The sequence below is a fragment of the Chelonia mydas genome, chromosome 9 (genome assembly GCF_015237465.2).
Source record: "Chelonia mydas isolate rCheMyd1 chromosome 9, rCheMyd1.pri.v2, whole genome shotgun sequence".
NCBI classification, from domain to species: Eukaryota; Metazoa; Chordata; order Testudines; family Cheloniidae; genus Chelonia; species Chelonia mydas.
In genome coordinates, this window is record NC_057855.1 from 50,160,890 (window position 1) to 50,182,287 (window position 21,398).

Sequence of the window (21,398 nt, forward strand, 5' to 3'; positions counted from 1 at the left end):
CGTCAGCAGTGAGCCTCCTGACCAATCGTGACTATTTGCGTCACCTACCCCAGTGTGCAATCAGAACGCCAGGAAGGACAGTGACATCACTATCAGAAACCAACTAAAAGTGACTGCTCAGAGAGTGCCTGTCCGGGTGATAGCCAATCACAGGCTGCCCGTGCCTCCCGGCCAATCACGGAGCGAACAATACTCCCGCCTCCACGCTCCTCAAACGCACCAATCAGAACCTCGCTACTGTGAGGGCTAGCGCAGGCGCTTAAGTTCTAGCAAAAGACTAGTCTATGCTGCAGGCTATGTCCTGGGGAGCTTGTGTAAACCGCCCTCTCTTCCTCCCCCCGCAGTGCTCTGGTCCTAGGGTCATGCCAATCACTGATAACGGTCATATGTAAATCAGGGGGCGGAGCAGCGCGAGAGGCTAGGCCGGCTGCAGCTCGGTCCGACGTTTATCGTACGGGGCCTCTGAGCCGTTACTTTGCCTGCAGCAGCGGCCAGCGCATGAGGAAGAATAGAAGGCACGTGCGGCTTAGGGGTCTATGGGATGGAGCCTGTCCTGCCGGTGCTCCGGAAGGGGCCTGGGCGGGGTACGTCTAGCCAATGGCTCGATGGTGTAGGTAACGTCTCACTGGTGTGTCGGCCGCGCCAGCTCAGTGCGCATGCGTGGTTGCTACGTGCCGCTGGGGCGGGAGAGGAGACCGCGCAGGTGAACGCAGGCTCGGGGCGCCGTGGCCGGGGTTGGTGTCGGCCCTGGGGCAGGCGGCCCTGGAGCTCGCCCGGCCAGCTGCCGCCCCCAGTGCAGCCCCTCCTGGGGCTCGCAGGCCGGCCGCGCCCGGGCTTCCTGCCCGCGGGGAGCCTTCTCACCCGGGCCGGCTTCCCGGGGGGGCGGGGGACTCATTCTCGCCTCAGACCCGCCTCTGGGCGCCGGGGGCGGCCTGGCCTTCCTTTGTAGCGCTCATGGCTCCCCCCAGCAGGCCGGAGCTCCTGGGTCTGTAGGAGTGGGTTATGAAACACGTGCTATGTCGGGTTGCCCCTTGTAGCAGAGGCTTTCCCAAGCATGGTTCCGCTGTTGGTCGTTTGTGGTCTGGTTGGGCTTGTGACTCCCAAGCCTGGCCCAGGCCCCCTGCACTAGGTGCTGTACAAACCAGGGGCAAAATGCTGGCCCTTGCCCCAAAGAGGTCACTCTGGCCTTGGCGCAAATGAAGCTGAGTGTTTTCGGATCAATGTCTGGTGTTTTGTTTTGTTTGTCAGATCTGCAGGGAAGGCAGTTCAACCCTAGATGTGGAGTTCCGAGAGCTGGTTAAAATGGATCAGTCTATGGTGCACCTCTGGGTGAAAACAGAACCCTTCATTGTGGGGGCTTTGCAGATCCCCCCTCCATCCAAGTTCAGCATGCACTATCTCCGGAAGATGTCCACGTATGTCCGGACGCGGGCCAGCGAGGGCTGTTATCCACGCCTTTTCTGGCCTATGTGGCGGCACATTGCCTGTGGGAAGCTGCAGTTAGCCAAGGATTTGGCCTGGCTCTACTTTGAGATATTTGACAGTCTAGTGGAACGGACTCCAGAGGAACATCTGGAATGGGCAGAGGTGGTATCCAGCTGCAAGTCAGAAGAGGAATTAGAGAAGCAGAGGAATAAGGCATGAAATATAATGTTGTAATCTTTCTCTGGTGAACAGTTTTAGGCATTGGAGCATGGGCTGTGCCAGTCAAGGTTGTATGATTAGGTCCTTTTGCTACTCATGCCCAGTCATTTGGGATCACGTCCAGCCTTTTGATCTGAAGTGTTGTACAACCACATTTCCAGCAGCCTTTTTCTCACACTCTTCATGGCAGTGAAGCCCTAATCATTCTGCTAACTGTGCATGTGAATGCAGATCACCCTACCATTCAAGTTGTTAGTTGTTTGTTTTCTGTTTGACTGGGGTAAATACCAGTAATCAGATCTGCCCTTCAGAGCCACATTGCTACTTTTCCACTTTAAAAGACAAGGTAGCATTACAGGTAGCATTAGGACCTGCTTTGAGCAGGTGGTTGGACTAGATGACCTCCTGAGGTCCCTTCCAACCCTGATATTCTATGATTCTATGATTACAGAACAAATGCTGCTCAGCAAGATTGCATATGGTTGGTATAACCAATAGACACTTTTCTAGAGTAAACCATTCGACATAATAAATAACAGGGTCTTGCTTAAACCCTCAAAAGCAGAGAAATCCCAAGTCTGGTTTGTTCCTAATACCCGACTATTTTTCTACACAACATGGGAAGATGTGCACAAAGGAGACTTCTGTAAAGGTTACCTGCAAACAATTTAAATTAGACTAGTCCTTTTTTGCTGGTTTATGATGTATAAAATAGATTTGAACATCTACATTTTTTTTCTCTGTTTCACTTTATCAGGATTGTCAGCTATTTTTCCCCTGGTTTTGCTGGCTGACTTGTAGGGAAAAGGGGGAAAAAAAGAAAGGTCTCAGAATGTATGTTCCCCCACAAAGGCTGGGACCATTCAGAAAAGTCATCCTTTAACGTGTTAGTTGGTCTTACCAGAAACGAGATTTAAACAGTCTGATTAAAAATCCACTCCTCTTTTTCTTGCCTCTTGCAACGTCATTTTGCTTATTCTCTAATCATTGTAATACTAGACAGGACCTGAATTTGTAATGGGGCATGGCGGAAAGCAGAAGAAAGCTTTTGTCCTCCTTTGGATACAAAAAGTTTGGGCTGTTTTTTCTTTTTTAAAGAAGGTCCCATCCCCTCTCTCCCCCCATCCCCCGAGGCACAAGTCCAATATTTTTCCTTTGCATGTCACTGTTAAAGAACTCTTTCCACACTTTTTGATAAACTTTAAACACTTTCAGCATTTATTGATTGTGGCCCTGGTGGAAGGGTCTGGATCAGGGCTCGTTCTTGTGGGAGGAACCTGACCTCACTTCCTCTGGTCTGTACTGGAAAAGCCAGTGGTCTTCTGAAATTGAGTTTGTCAGAGAACAGCATTACGTGTGTGGTGCAAAGAGGCATGCTAAGGAGTGCACATATAAAAGATCCATGTGATAGTCCTGAAATCAATTGAGCTTAAACAGCAAGCTCCCTAGCCCATGAGTAGCTGTCCATTCGTTATTTGCACTGGCCCTCTGGGTCTTGTGTTCATTCACAAAGTCTATGTGCTATTATCTAGTGGACCTTTGGTAGCACTTGCTGTAGTCAAGATTGCAAAACAGGTTTGTTATAACCACGTTTTTGCACACTGATCTTTGAAATGTACAGCATTTAGGGGGCACGATTTGAACACAGATCAGCCATTTGAGCTACAGGGTGAAAAACTATATCCATTTGAAAACCATTCTAACACTCATTAAAGACTACACTTAATTGTGTTTTTTTTTTTTTTAATTTGACACTTGATAATGGCCATTTTTCATTGGAGGGCCTAGTGCTTTTGTTTGATGGTATCCCAAACTCTGCATATTGAGCCCAAGGAGAAGTGTTTTTAGGAAATTGTGGGCAAGTGGAAAAAAGGTTTGAGAATGAGGTCTTCCCAAGGTTACCAATGGCATATGCTGTGGCAAATATTGTGATGTAGACAGTGAGAGAGGCTGAGCTTTTTGCATTCCTGTAATGTGGTTAAGGAGGGGTGTATAATTAAAAACAAGGAAACAGAAACCGTGTAGAAACCAAGCAAGCACTTGTCAAGCCCATAAACCTAGTTTCTGGGCGTGTCTGTAAACTACAGCTTTCTTGAGGATTGTTAATAGCTGAGAGTAACACCACATACCTATTTGTGAAAGGGAGCCACAATCAGTTATGATATTGTAGATACCCTGTTGTCTACGTTCTAAAAGAATAGGCTCTTTGGTTGAATTATTGCATGCATTGGTCATGTTCTGGTATGTGTTAATATTGTGTTCCCCTCTTGGCCAGCTGTCAGTAGACTCTCTGCAGTTCCTGCTGTTCTTGTACATTCAGCAGCTAAACAAGGTTTCCTTGCGGACATCTCTGATTGGAGAAGAGTGGCCAAGTCCCAGGGACAAATCTCAGTCTGCCAACCTGACTGGAAAATCCACCTGTCAAAATAAGGTATTGTTTGTAACCCTGTCCCCACAGAGGTTACTGTGAGGGAGGGGCTGCAAAACCTTCACCTTAAAGTGGGGTGGGGAGCAGATCTGCTTTGTGGGGAAGTGAACTCCTGCCCACGACTTATGTATGCACCTACGGTGCATTTAGTCAATTGAGCTAAGTAATGAATTAGATGGTCGCTGTAACATTAATTTTGAAAAATCTAACTTGCCCATAAAAACTTGCAGCAAACTGAACTTTCACATCCAGTCTCAATCTGTGATATTTTTTAAAATTTCCCCCCAAAATCTTAGCCCTTTAAACTAGAGGAGTGTAACAAAGCAGAAAATGTTCATTTATTTCAGAGGCTGCTCCTCTATAATTACATGTTCAGGCTTCTAGGGTAACCATTCTTAGAGCAATTTCTGAATAAGTTACACAAAGCTGGGAGTCAGAGAAATAGATTAGTTAACCACCTACATTTGATTATATTTGACTAAGTATCTGAAGTTAGCCAGTGTAAGCCAGGCCTGCTGCACTACCATGTTCAAAAGTGAATTACAAACTGACAGCAGCACAATAGAGACACTGAGCTGACCCACACCTTGAAAAAAGGCCAGTTGCCAGGGTCAGCAGGATTTTGTCAGGGGTGTGACCTCAATACCATGCATGTTGTTGTGTCACATGGAACAAGAACTGTTGAACTGCAACTCAAGAGCATCTGATACTAAAAATAGGGGTTATTGGACTTTAAACACAAAGACTTATAATAGACAAGAGGGGGAAGTGCTTATCCAGGGCTTTGTGCTGAATGCTCCTCTTTACACGTACTGTTCAGGGCATTCAGCATCATTCTATAGTGGATGATTTTTGTTAACTGCAGTTCAAGTTCAAAACTAGACTGGCCCATCTTGTGAAACTTCATGAGTAGATAATGGATCTGCCATATCTATTTCAGAAGCTTCATTCCCCTGCAGGGTGGGGGATTATATTCCTTGGGGTTATCCTTTTGTGAACCATTGAGGAAATGCACCTACTTGCCGCTAACTTTCTAGGTATCTGGAATGGGCACTCCAGGTGACTGTACCTCTTTGGTGTGGTCCAGTGAGGCCCGTCCAGCATAAGCTGATGTCTGTTAGAGTTTTCGTCATTGGCTGTCTCATATTCTGGTCTTCCCTTGCTATGGAGACCGTCAGCACTTGAACTATAATGATCCTTTGAGATGAATGTTTAATGGGATTTTTCCTCAGAATGGACTATCTGAGGTTTTTCCCACAACAACTCCTGAGTTAGTACTTGATTGCATCTATTCTGAGCATCCAGGTTCAATAGGAACCATAATTGCCTTCATGGAGGCTTAGACTGTCAGGTGTTTGTTACAGTTCATTCCAGCCCTCGTTTCCAAGCACCTATGTGCTGAACCTTTTCATGAAGAGTGGAGTGGGAATCCATTTCCTTCTCTCACTCTAACTAATACAGTGAGAGGTTGGTCATGGCCACAGCAAGTAGAACTACTGAACCTCTTCCACTCTGAAGATGGCTAGTGGATCCAATGTCCTTTATTTGCTGGGGGAGTCTGTTGTGGGGGTAAGAGAAGGCCCGCAGAATCAATGGGGTTCGGGGGAAGGAGTGTATTCTGCTTCTACTGCTTTCTCCTTTTAGAGCTGCTGTGGGTGGGATCTGAGCAGGATGCAATGGATAGTGCATTAGGAAAGTGTCTCAGCCTGGTAAGAGCTCCTCTGTTTGTTTTTGTTTTGATTTCTAAGAACTGGAATGATTACACCCACCAAGTGTTTGTGCAGAACCACCTGTTGGATCTGCTGGAACTGCTACTGGACCCGGACCAGCTCACGGCCTCTTCCCATTCCACTCACAGTAGCTTGGTCTCCCCTGAAGCTGTTCGAGCTCTCAGCTTTCTCATTGAGGGGACCGTGAACAAAACCAGGACTGTCCATCCTCTTCATGAGCTTGCTCTCTGGCAGCCCTTGCATGCAAAGAACGGCTACTCGAAGATTTCCAAAGCCTTCTCTTTCCCCAAGCTAGAGGCCTGGCTGAGGGCCTGCCTGACTGGGAGCCCGTTTGGGACGTCTGCCTGCCTCAAGTCTGGGAAGAAACTTGCGTGGGCGCAGCAAGGTATTTGAAAGCCTTGGCTTTGCTCTTTAGTTTTAGGATCAACTTTCCACTCTCCTCTGTTCCGGTGGATCAGGAGTCTGGTTTGTGGGCATTGGTGCTCTCTTGCCTGTCCTCTTCTTTACAGGAGAGAAGGGGGAGTTCAAAGCTGAAAGAGCTGGTCATGCAAAATGCCTTATCCTCCTGTTTCCAAACTCTCCTATTTAACACTCATTACTCCCTCTGTGTTCTCTAGCTTGCATGTGTCCCCCTTCCCCACTTCAAGTTGATATTCAGATCCTGTGTGGTGTATATTGGCTGTTGCTAGCAGGCTTTCTTATTCTTAAAGACTCATTTGTTTGGACGGTGCATTCTCCTGCATAGTGAATGTTAATGCCCAAGAAAGCAAACGATTGATTGCACAGGCTAAACCCAGGGTTAGGTGGAATTGCTGTATTGGCTGCTCCATATAGCTCTGTCAATGTAATTCAGACCTGACTAGTGTTACTACTTTTCTGTTCCTAAGTGGGGATTAACAGATAAATGGGGTGGCTCTCTAGCTGTTCAGGTACTTCCATGGCCTCAGTCACTGTTGTATCTGAGTGCCTCACAAACATTAATGGATTTACCTTTAAACACCCCTCTGAGGTGGGTCAGTATTATTACTCCCATTTGACAGATGAGAATTGAGGCACAGTGTAGATTAAGTGACTTGCCCAAGGTCGCAGAAGGCAGTCTGTGGAAGTATTTGCACTGCAGCTGTGAGGTGTGACCGCAGCATATGTTGATGTACCTAAACTATCTATGGACTTCTGTCTGTGGGAGTCAGAATGAAGACTCCTGATCTCATTTAACATGCAATTATAGGTTTTCAGAGGGAGAGAAAACTAGTCTTAATCCATTCCATCAGTAAGAATGGAAGAACATCCTGTGGTAACAAGTGCCCTGAGGGCTGTATACCTACAGGGAGCACACCACTTGGTAAGAATACATTGGAACAGACATGCTCCTATTTCATCAGCACAGTGGTGAAAATCTGCAGACTGCTGTAAATCTCAGTTTGGCAGAAAGAGCCCTGATGTTCAGGAGGAATTTTACAAAGAGAGTTAAAATCTAAATCCCAAGCATCAGGATGACTTTGTTTTTTTGATGGGATATTTACTCTGTGGCTGCCTGGTAATATGTGATGTCATGGTCCTCCTGCTTAGGAAATATGTTCAGACTTTTTTTGTGCTAATGTGTGTAACTTTTGCCTTGCAGTTGAAGGAACAACCAAGAGAGCAAAGATTGCGTGCAATGCCCATATGGTCCCTGAGGTTCACCGCATGGTGGTGATGAGCCAAGTCTACAAACAGACGCTGGCCAAGAGCTCGGATACCCTGGTGGGTGCTCATGTGAAGATCCATCGCTGCAATGAGTCCTTCATATATCTGCTCTCTCCTTTACGGTGAGTTTACGTTCTCCTGGAATGCAGTGAAACCTCTTTGTGTGGGTTGCATAGGTATTTCCTGGTTCCCATTAGACATGGCAACCCCACCTGAACAGTGTATGGCCTTGTCCTGTTCTTGGGGATCCTGGCTTACTGTGACCTTTCTCTCTTTCAGATCTGTGACCATTGAGAAGTGCAGGAATAGCACTTTTGTCCTGGGCCCTGTGCAGACAGCCATTCACCTCCACAGCTGTGATAATGTCAAAGTCATTGGCATCTGCCACCGTTTGTCTATCTCTTCTACGACAGGCTGCACCTTCAACATTCTCACGCCTACACACCCTCTCATTCTTTTGGGTAACCAAGCAGTAACTTTTGCCCCTTATCACACCCATTACCCAATGCTTGAGGACCACATGGCCCGGATGGGCCTGGCTACAGTGCCTAACTACTGGGACAGTCCAATGCTGGTGTGCAAAGAGAACAGTGATGCCAGTGTCTTCCGACTCTTACCCCCCAATGAGTTTTATACATTTGTTATTCCTTTTGAGATGGAAGGAGACACGACAGAAACGCCTGGGGGGCTGCCACATGCATACCAGAAGGCACTGAGTCAACGAGAGCAGAAGATACAGGTTTGGCAAAAAACTGTGAAAGAGGCAGGGCTGACGAAGTGAGTAATTGGCTTCCTCCAGGAGGGGAGGAATGTGTATTTAATGCTCTGAAACTCAACTTGTCCATAAAAGTACAAATCTCTTTGACCTGACATCACTAAACAAAAATGCCCTTGCATGAGGTCTGTTTATCTAGTCCAGTCTCCAACCTTTTTATACCCAAGATGACTTTTTGAATGTGAGGGCAACCCAGGATCTACCGTGCCCATTCCCTGAGTCCCTGCCCCTTTTCCGAAGCCTTGCCCTGCTCACTCCACCCATTGCTCGCTCTCTCCCACCCTCACTCACTTTCACCAAGCTGGGTGGTTGGGGTTTGAGAGGGGGTGCGGGCTGGAGCCGAGGGGTTTGCAGTGTTGGAGGGGGCTCCAGGCTGAGCCTGGGGCAGGGGGTTGGGGTGCAGGAGGGGATGAGGGGTTCAAGCTATGGGAGGGAGTTTGGGTGCAGGAGGGTGCTCCGGCCTGGGGCAGAGTGTTGGGGGGCAGGAGTGGGTGTGGGGTGCTGGCTCTGGGAGGGGGGTTGGGATGTGGGCTCCCACCAGGCGGCACTCACCTCGGGCAGCTCCCGGTCTGTGGTGCAGTGGGCTAAGGCAGGCTCCCTGCCTGCCACGGTCCCATGCCGCTCCCGGAAGGGGCCAACGCGCCCCTGCGGCCCGGGATGTGGGGGAAGGGAGGGTCACGTGGCTCTGCACGCTGCCCCTCTCTGCCGGCACCTCCTCCGCAGATCCCATTGGCTACAGTGCCCCATTACCGGCCAATGGGAGCTGTGGGGGCAGTGCTTGTGGGAGCAGCATGCGGAGACTCCTGGGTGTGCTGACCTCTTCCTAGAGTGGTGTGGGGCCGGGGCAGGCAGGGAGCCTGCCTCAGTGGCAGCCCCACTACAACACCAGACTTCTAGCCATCGTGATCTACTGGGAGAGTCTCCAGGATCAACTAGTCAATTGCAATCGACTGGGTGGTGACCACTGATCTAGTCTGTGTTTTATTCATAAGTGCACTGGGGATGTGAGGAGTTGGCAGCATTTGGTATCCTGCTTTTGTATTGAAAACTCTAGCCACCTTATTCTGTTTGAAGGAAATCTGGTGTGTGTGTATGTGTGTGGGAGTTACAAGCTCATAAAACACAGGAAAAATTGTGCAAAGATCTTATGAAATGAAAGCACATGTGTACTGTGTGTGTTAACTCCTCAAACACAAAATGAGAAGCTTGTAGTTCTGTAGGTAAAACATATTAACACACTCAAGTCTCCAGTCTACTAATTAGGCCTTACTTTGCTTTTGTAGCTTATCTTGCATAGTAATCTACCCTTTTAGCAATTTACTGCTTTTTCAGCGCCTAGGCTGTTAAGAAGTTTTAAATAAGTTAAAACATGTTCTTTTGATGCCAAATTGGCTGGATAGGAGTGCAGGACACCAGATATTGACAGTTCTGAATTTAGCTGGTCCTGTCTTCAGGATTTTACTCTTGGTATCATTTTGATGCAAACAAACTGTCTCCCAATGTTGATAAATGCAAAGTAAAGCACATTGGAAAACATAATCTCAACCATACATATAAAATGAGGTCTAAATTAGCTGTTTCCACTCAAGAAAAAGATCTTGGAGTCATTTTGGATAGTTCTCTGAAAACATCCACTCAATGTGCAGCGGCAGTCAAAAAAGCAAACAGAACGTTGGGAATCATTAAGAAAGGGATAGATAATAAGACAAAAATATCATATTGCCTCTATATAAATCTATGGTATGCTCACAGCTTGAATGCTGCATGCAGATGTGGTCGCCCCATCTCAAAAAAGATGTATTGGACTTGGAAAAGGTTCAGAAAAGGACAACAAAAATGATTAAGGGTATAGAACAGCTTCCATATGAGGAGAGATTAATTATGAGACTGGGACTTTTCAGCTTGGGAAAGAGATGACTAGGGGAGGATATGATAGAAGTCTATAAAATCATGACTGGTGTGGAGAAAGTAAATAAGGAAGTGTTATTTACTCCTCGTAATGCAAGAACTAGGGGCCACCAAATGAAATTAGTAGGCAGCAGGTTTAAAACAAACAAAAGGAAGTATTTCTTCACAGAACATGCAGTCAACCTGTGGAACTCTTTTTGCCAGAGGATGTTGTGAAGGCCAAGACTATAAAAGGGTTTAAAAAAGAACTAGGTAAGTTCAAGGAGGATAGGTCCAGCACTGGCCATTAGCGAGGATGGGGAGGGATGCAAAACCATACTCTGAAGTGTCCCTAGCCTCTGTTTGCAAGAAGCTGGGAATGAACAACAAGGGATGGATCACTTGATGATTACCTGTTCTGTTCATTCCCTCTGGGGCACCTGGCATAGGCCACTGTCAGAAGACAGGATATTGGGCTAGATGGACCTTTGGTCTGACCCAGTATGGCCGTTCTTATGTTCTTATTACCTCCTTCACAAACCCACAGTGCGAGTAGAACTCTGGATCTTCAATTTTAAAGGCTAGAAAAGAAGGAAGCAACAATAGCTTGTGTTTCAGCTGGTTTTTGTTTCCCTGTTCTGGGCTCAGCCTGTGGCTTCTAGATTTGGAGTCAGTAAGCCAAGTCATGGAGAGAGTCCATAGCTTCTCTGAATTGTTTAATTTTGGATGGTCTCAATCCTCAATTTAGTTAGATGAAGCCAGGGTTCCAATGAAACTGAGTGGTATCATTGGTCTGTGATTTGTCAAGTTCTTCTTTTGTTTAGTGCATGAAGAGTCCCTTGTTATGAATACTACATTTGATCAAGGTGCTCTTTGCGCTCGGTGCAGATTTCAAGACTTGCATAGATTGGAGAATAGCGTTGGTATCTGACAGTCTTTGGTTCAGAGTTTATATTGCGCTACATTACATCTGTCTGTTCTTGAATCCTGACTCCTCCAGTGCCTGTGTGTGTGTGTGTCTTGTTGAGTAAAGGCAGAACTTCAGATGTGAGTGATTTAATATCATTGACGTTAGGGGTTGGGTAAGTAGCATAGGGGTTAATGTGTCACTCACTTCTCTGGCGATTACTATTTACATTTTGCCTGGGTTACAAATGGCAGACATGTATAGACTTAAGTTTTATGTGATGTAGGTATTTTTAGTAAAAGTCACAGGATGTGGGCAATGAACAATAAATCACGGAAACCGGAGCTCCACCACGTGGGGCTGAAATCGCAGAGGTCACACAAAATCACCGAATCCCTAACCTTCGTGACAGACTCATGGCCTTAGGTATAATTTCCTGTTTGTGCTCTGAGAATCCTAGGGCAGAAGTCCTACAGGTCAGAGGTACAGTAACAGCAGTGTGGGGAAGTCTTCGTGGCTTATTTCAACGCCAGCAGTCTCTCTTTCAGAGGTATTCTAACTAATAGTTTTTATTAGGTGAATTCAGTCTTCCCCAGGTGGGCAGTATGGGAAACAAATCCAATGGCTTTGTTAGGCGTGGTAAGTGTAGATCTGTTGCTTATTTTCAGTGAGGGTGGAAAAGGCTACTCATTTGAGTACCCAAGGAGAGATGTTTGGAAGTGTGGTGTGAATGCTTACAAGACTGTACTTCACTTGCTATGTTGCTGATGTTCTGGTGGGTTTCAGGGATCAGAGGAAGCAGTTCCAGGTGCTGGTGGAGAACAAATTCTATGAATGGCTAATTCACACAGGACATCGTCAGCAGCTGGACAGCCTCGTGCCTCCTGCAGCAGGCTCCAAGCAAGCAGCAGGATAGGATGCTCTTCTTTAACAGAAGGAAAGGAAGGGTGAGTACTGGGACAGTTTCTCTCCTGCTACATGATAGAGAAATTGTCATACTACTTTACATACATTTGTGTGCACATGGTATCCAGATGGGAACAATGAGTGTGAAATTGTGTCCGTGAGCCTCCTCCCAACAGTCTGAGATCTGGCTTTGGTTTTCAGTTAGGAGCCAAAACCTCCTCTGAGCTTCTATCTGCTCCCTTGTTTACTCCAATTCTTCCTTCCGTCCCCATGGCCCTTCTGGCTGAAGAGCTCTTTATGGGTCTCTGATTTCAGTTTCTGACAGCATAATCTTGAAATGCGGTTGAAGTACTTCACTTATGCCTCTGGTCTGTGTATAGTATCTGTCTCTGACAGACCAGCCTGCATGTGTCTGCATAGACAAGATGTGTGCTTCAGGTATAGTCTGAAACCAAATCAGTTAGAACAGCCTAATTGTTCTGATGCCCTTACTTGCCCTCATCTCCTGCTGCTCACCAGGTACCTGAGGGCTTGTCTACATGGGGGTTTCATCCACAGTAGCTCAAGTCAGACTGGTGTGAAAATGCCTGTGCACTCACGATGCAATTCCTTAGAGCGCAGTTATACCACAAACTCTGGAATCCTCTTTCAAAGTGTATTATGTTCGATTGAGTTAGTGCAGTTGGTTGTATGCACGCAGTGCTGTCATGCGCTACTTTGGCAGTTATTCAGCTGGTATCCCACATTGCTGTGCGTGTGTCCATTATTGATCTGTCTGTTTACCTGTGCGCCCTCCACTGCTCTGGGGTGAAGTTGACTGGATGTTCCTTTCCCTGTTTAAAAATTGCCATGGGAAAAGAGTTTTCCCATTTGCTCCTGGATTCAGATATATCGGCATTCCTTCACGCACCAGCAGCCTTTACAACATGCCTTGAGCACCCACTTGGAGCCTTGCTGTGCCCCAGATCTCATCGCTACCTGGGGATCAGTGCAGCAAGTTTTTGTGGCCAGCCACCAGATGAAGGATCTCTTTGTGGACATTGCTAAGTAGAGGTCCATGAGGGGCCATAACCAGGATGCTGACCAGTGTGGGATAAAGAGCAAACATATAAGTCTTCCTGAGCTTAAAGCCAGGGGTGCCAGGGAAAGATCCAGCAGCGGAATTGTATTCTGCCTATTTCTTGGGGAACTGGATGGGCTTTTGATCAATTACATCATTACCAAGCCCAAGGAACTTGTGGACCCTGATGCTCTCCCTGTAGACTACAGACAAGTGGCAAAAGTCATCGGAGGAGGAACATGAGGAGGGCAGTGAGGGGCTCTCCCCAGAAAGTCAGGATCTCGTCAGGAATCAGGACCGTAATTCTGGCTATGTGGGTGAGCCAGAAACCAGGTTGAGACTGAGAGGCAGATTACATGCCCTCCATAGGATCTATCTTTACAATGTATTATTGTTATATGACACCACTGTGCTAGCTTCTGATCCAAGTGTCCCATGGCTACAGTCTTTTTTGGCGGGTGGGAGCTGGGAGCCTTTCCAAATCTCCAGCACCTGCCTCCCTTTCTTATCCCACGTTTTCAAAATGGTGTCTACTCCAGCTGAGCAATTGGCTTCTGTCTCAGGTGAAAACTTTTTTTTTCTTTTCTTTCTTTTCTCCTATCTGTCCTGTCTGGCAAATACGAGCTCCCCCCTCACCCCCAAAACCCCTGTCCATCTGCTCAAAATAGTGGCTGGCAGCATGGCACAGCTGCAGTCTTTACTCCATCTCTCACTCCCTCGTTCCCCTCCTGCAGCATATTGGAATAATGAAAAAACTCAGTTGTACAACTGTGAACCATTTGGGACAGTGGCTCTGGGCAAAGGGGTTTGGTTAGTATTCTCAGATGACATGGGCATTGCATGCCTGTAAAGCACTACTCCTACAGCTCCCTGCTGAGGTATTAACAGCTGCGCTGGGCATCACAACATGGGGAGCAGATGGCCAGCCCTCTGTGGAGAAAGAGGTGGTTAGGGACTATTTAGAAAAGCTGGACGTGCACAAGTCCATGGGGCCGGACGAGTTGCATCCGAGAGTGCTAAAGGAATTGGCGGATGTGATTGCAGAGCCATTGGCCATTATCTTTGAAAACTCGTGGCGAACGGGGGAAGTCCCAGATGACTGGAAAAAGGCTAATGTAGTGCCGATCTTTAAAAAAGGGAAGAAGGAGGATCCTGGGAACCACAGGCCAGTCAGCCTCACCTCAGTCCCCGGAAAAATCATGGAGCAGGTCCTCAAGGAATCAATCCTGAAGCACTTACACGAGAGGAAAGTGATCAGGAACAGTCAGCATGGATTCACCAAGGGTAGGTCATGCCTGACTAATCTAATAGCCTTCTGTGATGAGATTACTGATTCTGTGGATGAAGGGAAAGCAGTGGATGTATTGTTTCTTGACTTTAGCAAAGCTTTTGACACGGTCTCCCACAGTATTCTTGTCAGCAAGTTAAAGAAGTATGGGCTGGATGAATGCACTATAAGGTGGGTAGAAAGTTGGCTAGATTGTCGGGCTCAACGGGTAGTGATCAATGGCTCCATGTCTAGTTGGTAGCCGGTGTCAAGTGGAGTGCCCCAGGGGTCGGTCCTGGGGCCGGTTTTGTTCAATATCTTCATAAATGATCTGGAGGATGGTGTGGATTGCACTCTCAGCAAATTTGCGGATGATACTAAACTGGGAGGAGTGATAGATACGCTGGAGGGCAGGGATAGGATACAGAGGGACCTAGACAAATTGGAGGATTGGGCCAAAAGAAACCTGATGCGGTTCAATAAGGATAAGTGCAGGGTCCTGCACTTAGGACGGAAGAACCCAATGCACAGCTACAGACTAGGGACCGAATGGCTAGGCAGCAGTTCTGCGGAAAAGGACCTAGGGGTTACAGTGGACGAGAAGCTGGATATGAGTCAGCAGTGTGCCCTTGTTGCCAAGAAGGCCGATGGCATTTTGGGATGTATAAGTAGGGGCATAGCGAGCAGATCGAGGGACATGATCGTTCCCCTCTATTCGACATTGGTGAGGCCTCATCTGGAGTACTGTGTCCAGTTTTGGGCCCCACACTACAAGAAGGATGTGGATAAATTGGAGAGAGTCCAGCGAAGGGCAACAAAAATGATTAGGGGTCTGGAACACATGACTGATGAGGAGAGGTTGAGGGAAACTGGGATTGTTTAGTCTGCAGAAGAGAAGACTGAGGGGGGATTTGATAGCTGCTTTCAACTACCTGAGAGGTGGTTCCAGAGGGGATGGTTCTAGACTATTCTCAGTGGTAGAAGAGGACAGGACAAGGAGTAATGGTCTCAAGTTGCAGTGGGGGAGGTTTAGGTTGGATATTAGGAAAAACTTTTTCACTAAGAGGGTGGTGAAACACTGGAATGCGTTACCTAGGGAGGTGGTAGAATCTCCTTCCTTGGAAGTTTTTAAGGTCAGGCTTGACAAAGCCTTGGCTGGGATGATTTGATTGGGGATTGGTCCTGCTTTGAGCAGGGGGTTGGACTAGATGACCTCCTGAGGTCCCTTCCAACCCTGATATTCTGTGATTCTATGATTAAACACGCATTTGTACACGGAAAGAGGTCCACCTTACGGATAGCATACAGCTTTTAATGTCTTTCCACAGGCTTATGTAGAGAGAGGATTGGAGCAGTTCGTGCTTCGGACAGTCAGTACAGAACCTGATGGTTTTTCTCTACACTTTCAGCATGTCTGCAGGGGTGATAAAGTAGAACCAGAGAAATTGCTTGACTTCCACCCCCACCCCCTATCTGCACTTTATCTGGGATAGATGCACAGTCATTGCCCTGGCATTCGCTCCACTCTGGCCACACTTCTGGGGGACCAGCTTGGTGAAGAACTTCACAGTGTATGTCACTAGTGTGCCTTTGCCATTGTGAATAAGGCCGTTCTCTGTCGCCTAGTCACCTGCCTCAGTGTAACATCACTGAGAGTCAGGCCACGGATTACTCTCCCGCTCGTTCCATATGCTCCCCACTAACTCCTTGGACACCATAGAAACGACTCCAGGGCGCAGCCAAATTGCAAAACCAGAGTGGGAACGTAATTCCCAATCCCACCCTCAGCTTCCGAGGCACAGCTGCAACTCAAGCCAATCTAGCCCTCCTATGCACACATGGCCTGCTGGCTATGAGGGCCCACCATGACCAGAAGAATCTTGGGGGTGGTGGGGTGGGAATGAGAGAGACGTATTAAAGAGGCTATCCTAGCCTGTCCAGAATCCCACTAACATCTGCTTGGCTAGGTTTTTTCACTACTCCCTCAGCAATGGCACCTGCACTGGCCAGACCTTCAAGGACAGGGCCTTTATCCATGGCTGGTGGGGAAGAAACAGAGAACTTGGGATGAAATATCCAGCTTTCATTGTAGACCCCCTCCCCACAAATAAAAAGAAACTGGTGAAGAGCTGGTGATTTGTATTTGATGTCAGAGAGGGAAGAAGACCGGGAGCTATTGAACAAGAGGGTTGAAGTGGCTGGAAACAGTGTCACTGTGGCTAGGGACAGCATTGCTATGGCAAAAGGCACTGTGGAGGAAGAAAGAGAAATGCGGAGGCAACTCGGGGAGGTTGTACAAGCTCAGAATGCTCTGCTGCAGTGCATGCTGTGAGTGGGCACACAGACAATCCAGTGCCCTCAGCCAGGACCCAGCCATGTTATTCTTTGAGTGATTGCTCATATTGATTCCAATTAGGTGTGTGCAGTTGTTGGAAAGTTTTTCCCTTAGCAGCACCCATCAGGTTGGCTGTGGAGCCCCTTGGCGCGGCGCCTTCATGGAGCTCAATATATGACCCTGCCGACCTGGCACCTCCTCTGTTCCTTCTTACAGCCAGTGATGGTCTTTCGAAATGTGGCATCTTGCCTGGCAAGTTCTACCACATTTCCCTAGCTTTGTTTTTGTTCTCTATACATATTAGTTAGTTTAATTGTTTGTTAGTATTAGTAGTTAGCAGTTGGGCTGGGGGGTTTATCCTCTGTCCCGACCGCTTTTTTTTGGGAGGGCTGCCATGCCCAAGTCCCAGGGGTTCAAGTCCTGCAGCAAGCCCATGCCAATGGGCGACCCCCGTGACGCTTGTTTAAAGTGTCCGGGGGAGGCTCACCAAGCCAATTGGTGCAGGATTTGTAAGGGGTTTCGCCCCAGAACCAAAAAGCAGTGAGACTTTTGCCTTATGGAGGCGGCACTTAGACCTCAGCCTCTGCCGGTGCGGCAGGACCTGGTGCTGAGTTCATATGGTGCGGAGTGCCCGGCGGCAGTGGTGGAAGCAGCACCACGGACGGACTCTGGCAGAGACCTGTGGCACTGCCGCTCCCCAGCACTGAAACTGGCAGGACCCAGCATCGCTTCCACTCTCTGGTGCAGAAGCGGCACCGGAAGCAAGGGAGGAGCAGCTCTCCGTCCCAGAGGTCCACCCCTCTGGAGCCGGTCAGTGGGGCACGTCCTTGTTAGGAGCACCCAGTGCTGAAGTCTGCAGAGACAGCACCGTCGACTTTGGCCCCGCAAGGGGGACCATTGAGTCTAGTGCCATTGGACTCCCCGGTCCAGGTCATCGAGGAAGTGGAGCTGGCCATCCACCCCGGACACCTTTGAGGCTGCAAGGGACCTCATTGCCATGACAGCGCCCAGGTCACCCACTCTTTGCTCCAAGCTTCCGGTACCACATCGTATGGCACCGTCTCAAGGCAAACCAGTGATGCTCCAGCCGTTGGCACTGCTGATAAAGTCTCGGCGCCACTCTAGGTTGCGTCAGTGCTCCCGCTCGCGACGCCGATCCACACGTCGATCCCCATCATGCAACAGGTTCCGGTCCCAATGCCGCTTAGCGACCCCGCGCAGCTCCAGGTTGCGGCATCGCTCCAGGTCGCAGCACCGCTCTCCAGCCGTCGACATGAAGAACACGTAGTTCCATATAGCGATTCGTCCCGCACATCGGCACTTCCTATTCTTTGTGGTCAACCGCAAACATTACCAATTCGCTGTCCTACCATTAGGCTTTTCAACAGCCTCCCAAGTGTTCACCAAGTGCATGCTGGTCGTGGCTGCTTTCCTCCGTCGACAGCAGATGCAGGTATACCCCTACCTCGATGACTGGCTGCTCAGGGGCCGCACCAAGGGATAGGTGCAATCCCAGATCTGTTTGGTCAGATGCACATTTGTTCGACAGGGTCTCCTCCTCAACTTGGGGAAGTCGACCGTGGAATCGACCCAAAGAGTAGAATTCATTTGGGCAGTGTTAGACTTGTATCAGGCGCAGGCCCTTCTGCTGGAGTCCCGATTCTGAGCCATCACAGACATAATTCAAAGCCTCCAGCAATTCCCAGCCACAATAGCAAAGGGTTGCCCGAGTCGCCTCGGCCACGTGGCTGCCTGCACTTACGTGACCCAGCACGCCAGGCTGTGGCTCAGACTTTTGCAGGCATGGCTTGCTTCGGCCTACTAACTGGGGCGCAACGGCTTGAATTCAGTGGTCACGGTGCCAGGGCAGGTCCTTACATCCCTCCATTGGTGGCTCCACCCTTGGGCAGTGTGCGAAGGAATCCCCTTCCACAACCCTCAACCTTCCTTGTCCCTTGACATGGACACGTCGGCTCTGGGATGGGGGTGCATCTGGGAGACCTCCAGACCCAGGGCCTGTGGTCCCAGGACGAGCTCTCCCTACATAGCAACATCAAGGAGCTGAGGGTGGTGCACCTAGCCTGCCAGGCCTTTCAGGCCTGAGTACAAGGCCAGTGCGTAGCAATTACCACCATGTTTTACATCAACAAGCAAGGGGAAGCCCGTTCCTCTCCCCTATGCCAGGAGGCCTTCCAGCTGTGGGAGTTCTGCATAACCCACTCCATTCACCTGGAAGCGTCCTTTCTCTTGGAATTCAGAACACGCTGGCGGACTGCCTCAGCAGGTCCTTCTGCACACATGAGTGGTCCATCTGGCTGGATGTCATACACCTCATTTTCCAAAGGTGGGGGTTTCCCCAGGTCAACTTGTTTGCCACCCAACGCAACAGGAAATGCCCATTGTTCTGCTTCTTCCAGGGTCACAGCCCAGGCTCCCTCACGGACACATTCTTGCTATCCTGGAGAGGTCGCCTGCTCTATGCCTTTTCCCCCATTCCCTCTCATGCTCAAGGTCCTACTCAAGGTCCACAGGGAGGGGCAAAGGTAATTCTGATAGCTCCAGCGTGGCCTCGACAACACTGGTACAGTACTCTACTGGAGAGGTCAGTGGACGAACCGGTCACGGTACCTCTCCTCCCTGACCCAAGCTCAGGGCAGCGAGAGCAATTGCACCTGGGAACGTAGCTCTTTTGAGCCATCCAGTGCCCCTGATAACTTCGAGCCCTGCCACTTAACACCAGACTCCCCAAGAACAAGAGGCAACAACGAGGCGTGTACTCACCCCTTGTTGTAGTCTGCCGTCCACTGCACTGTCACTTTAAAGCTTTGTTTCATTGTTTAATTAAAGCTTCATTTCTGCTGGTTTAAAAATCCATTCAGAAAGAGTCAGCAATGCACTTTATACAGGCAGTCCATTCATTTTGACTAAGTCAGAGGTTTTTACAAAAGGGTAAAGGCACAGACAAGATAAAATAAGGATTGCCACATCTACCACCTATCAAAGAGACTGCACAGCTCACAATCCATTCCCTTTGGGATAACAGCTGGATGTATAGCTGCACATTTTCAGGCCTGAAACTCCAGGAGCCATAGCCTGCACTGACTGTTTCCATTTTCCATTGGGCATTTTGCTGGCTGCTCAAACTCCTGAGCAAGTGTCTGCACCTCAGCCTCCCACCCATTGGAAAGGTTTTCTCACTTACTATCTCAAATATTGCGCAAAATATAACCTGCAGCATGGGGTTTTTCTCTCTCCAGCTTCTAACCTCTTCCACAAACAGTGCCACCTTCCTTGCAGGTGGCCAAATGCACACTCTGCTGTCATTCTGCAGCTACTGAGGTGATAGGTCATGAACCAGGGCAGCAGCAGCAGTGTCTCCCATGATAACTGGAGCAATTCCCACACCATTAATATCCAGAACGATGCTGGGGGCAAATTCTCCTTTATTCACTCAGATAATTAGAGCTGAGTGTTGAAAGAGCCTAGCATTGTGGGACTTTCCAGACCACCCTATGTTTGTGAACCTGACACAGTGATCAACCAGCCCTTGGAACACCATAAAGAAATATCCCTCTGGTTATACACTCTGAGCCATGGTGTGGGGGACAAGCAGTTGGCATGTAGATCCCATCAGTTGCCCCAGTGCTATTTGGGAACCCCACACTTTGAAAAGCCATCAACTTTCTCCTGAATACTACAAAATTGGCTGGTTATGGACCAGTAGCATTTGGAGGTGACCAGCTTGCACATGGCATTGGCGACCAGCATGTCTATGGGTTTGGGCATCACATGTTGGTATGCTGCCGCTGCAGCTCTGGGGCTAGCTCAGTGCAGATATCAAAAAAGATAGTCCTTGCCATCCTGAAATTCTCTCATCACTGCTGGTCGTCCCAGGTCTATGGAATGATCCTTTCCTACCAATCCCCACTGGTTTCCCAAGCCCTGAAAAGGTGTTGCACAGTGTTCCTGCTCCAGGAACAGCTCCAGTAGTAGCAGTTGCTCTGTGTCATCCTTGTCTTCGTCATTGTTCCTCCACCACTGCCCAACTTGCTGCCAAAGGAGCTGCTGCTGGAGCCGCCACATCCGCTCAGTAGTGCAGTGGGTGAAGTCCAAAGACAAAGCCAAGTCACTCAGCTCGAGAGCTGAACTACATTCCAAACAGCCTGTACCTGTATGCAGTTGCCAGCATAGTGGTGTGGAGCATTGCTGGGTCCATGCTGGCTGACAGCAATTTGCAAATGGCACTCGCCTCTCCAGAAAGAGGGGAATGATGGGCTGGAGAGAGCTGAAGCATGGGATGTTTTTGAATTTACTCCAAGTCCTGGAATTCCACTGCTGCCTTCTATGCATCCCACCGCATGCAGTGAGAACATCCCCAGCATGCACACTGCTTAGTGTTGAAGCAAAGGACCGTGGGATACCCTCCGAGAATGCCAAGCGCTTAATGCACAGGAAGCCCCTGCCATGTGGACACACAGATGCAAACTGAAAGAAGGCGCAGCCAGCCCATGTGCACACTATTAGTGCAGCTTGCATATTGTGCATTAATTCTGCAGATTAATCCCTCTGTAGACAAGCCCTTAGCGGCCACTTCCATGATGCTTCAAAGAATTCTTTCCCTTATAATCTCTTGAATTTCTTAGTGGTGATGCACAAGGAGCCAGACACTTGCCCATGGTATGGGTACAATCACCACGCATTTGAAAGGGTGATGAATAGTTTGCTAAATGAAACTGATCATGCTCTGGGTTTTTCTCCAGCAAGCTGTTGGCC

General features: G+C 48.6%; 1 protein-coding gene across 7 annotated transcripts in view; it reads left to right on the forward strand.

The window, feature by feature from the left end:
• Window positions 1-133: 133 nt before the first annotated feature.
• The window catches only part of TBCCD1 (TBCC domain containing 1), a 31,804-nt gene continuing 10,539 nt past the window's right edge, over window positions 134-21,398 (forward strand). Inside the window, exons 1-7 of one of the 7 annotated variants that reach the window (XM_027822600.3) lie at window positions 134-584; window positions 1,249-1,638; window positions 3,920-4,075; window positions 5,821-6,187; window positions 7,424-7,610; window positions 7,768-8,265; window positions 11,844-12,004. In XM_027822600.3, coding sequence (XP_027678401.1) covers window positions 537-584; window positions 1,249-1,638; window positions 3,920-4,075; window positions 5,821-6,187; window positions 7,424-7,610; window positions 7,768-8,265; window positions 11,844-11,973 — 1,776 coding nt within the window. In that variant the 5' untranslated portion in view covers window positions 134-536 and the 3' untranslated portion in view covers window positions 11,974-12,004. The other 6 variants (XM_027822557.3, XM_027822507.3, XM_007052620.4 and 3 more) reach the window with 6 other exon arrangements.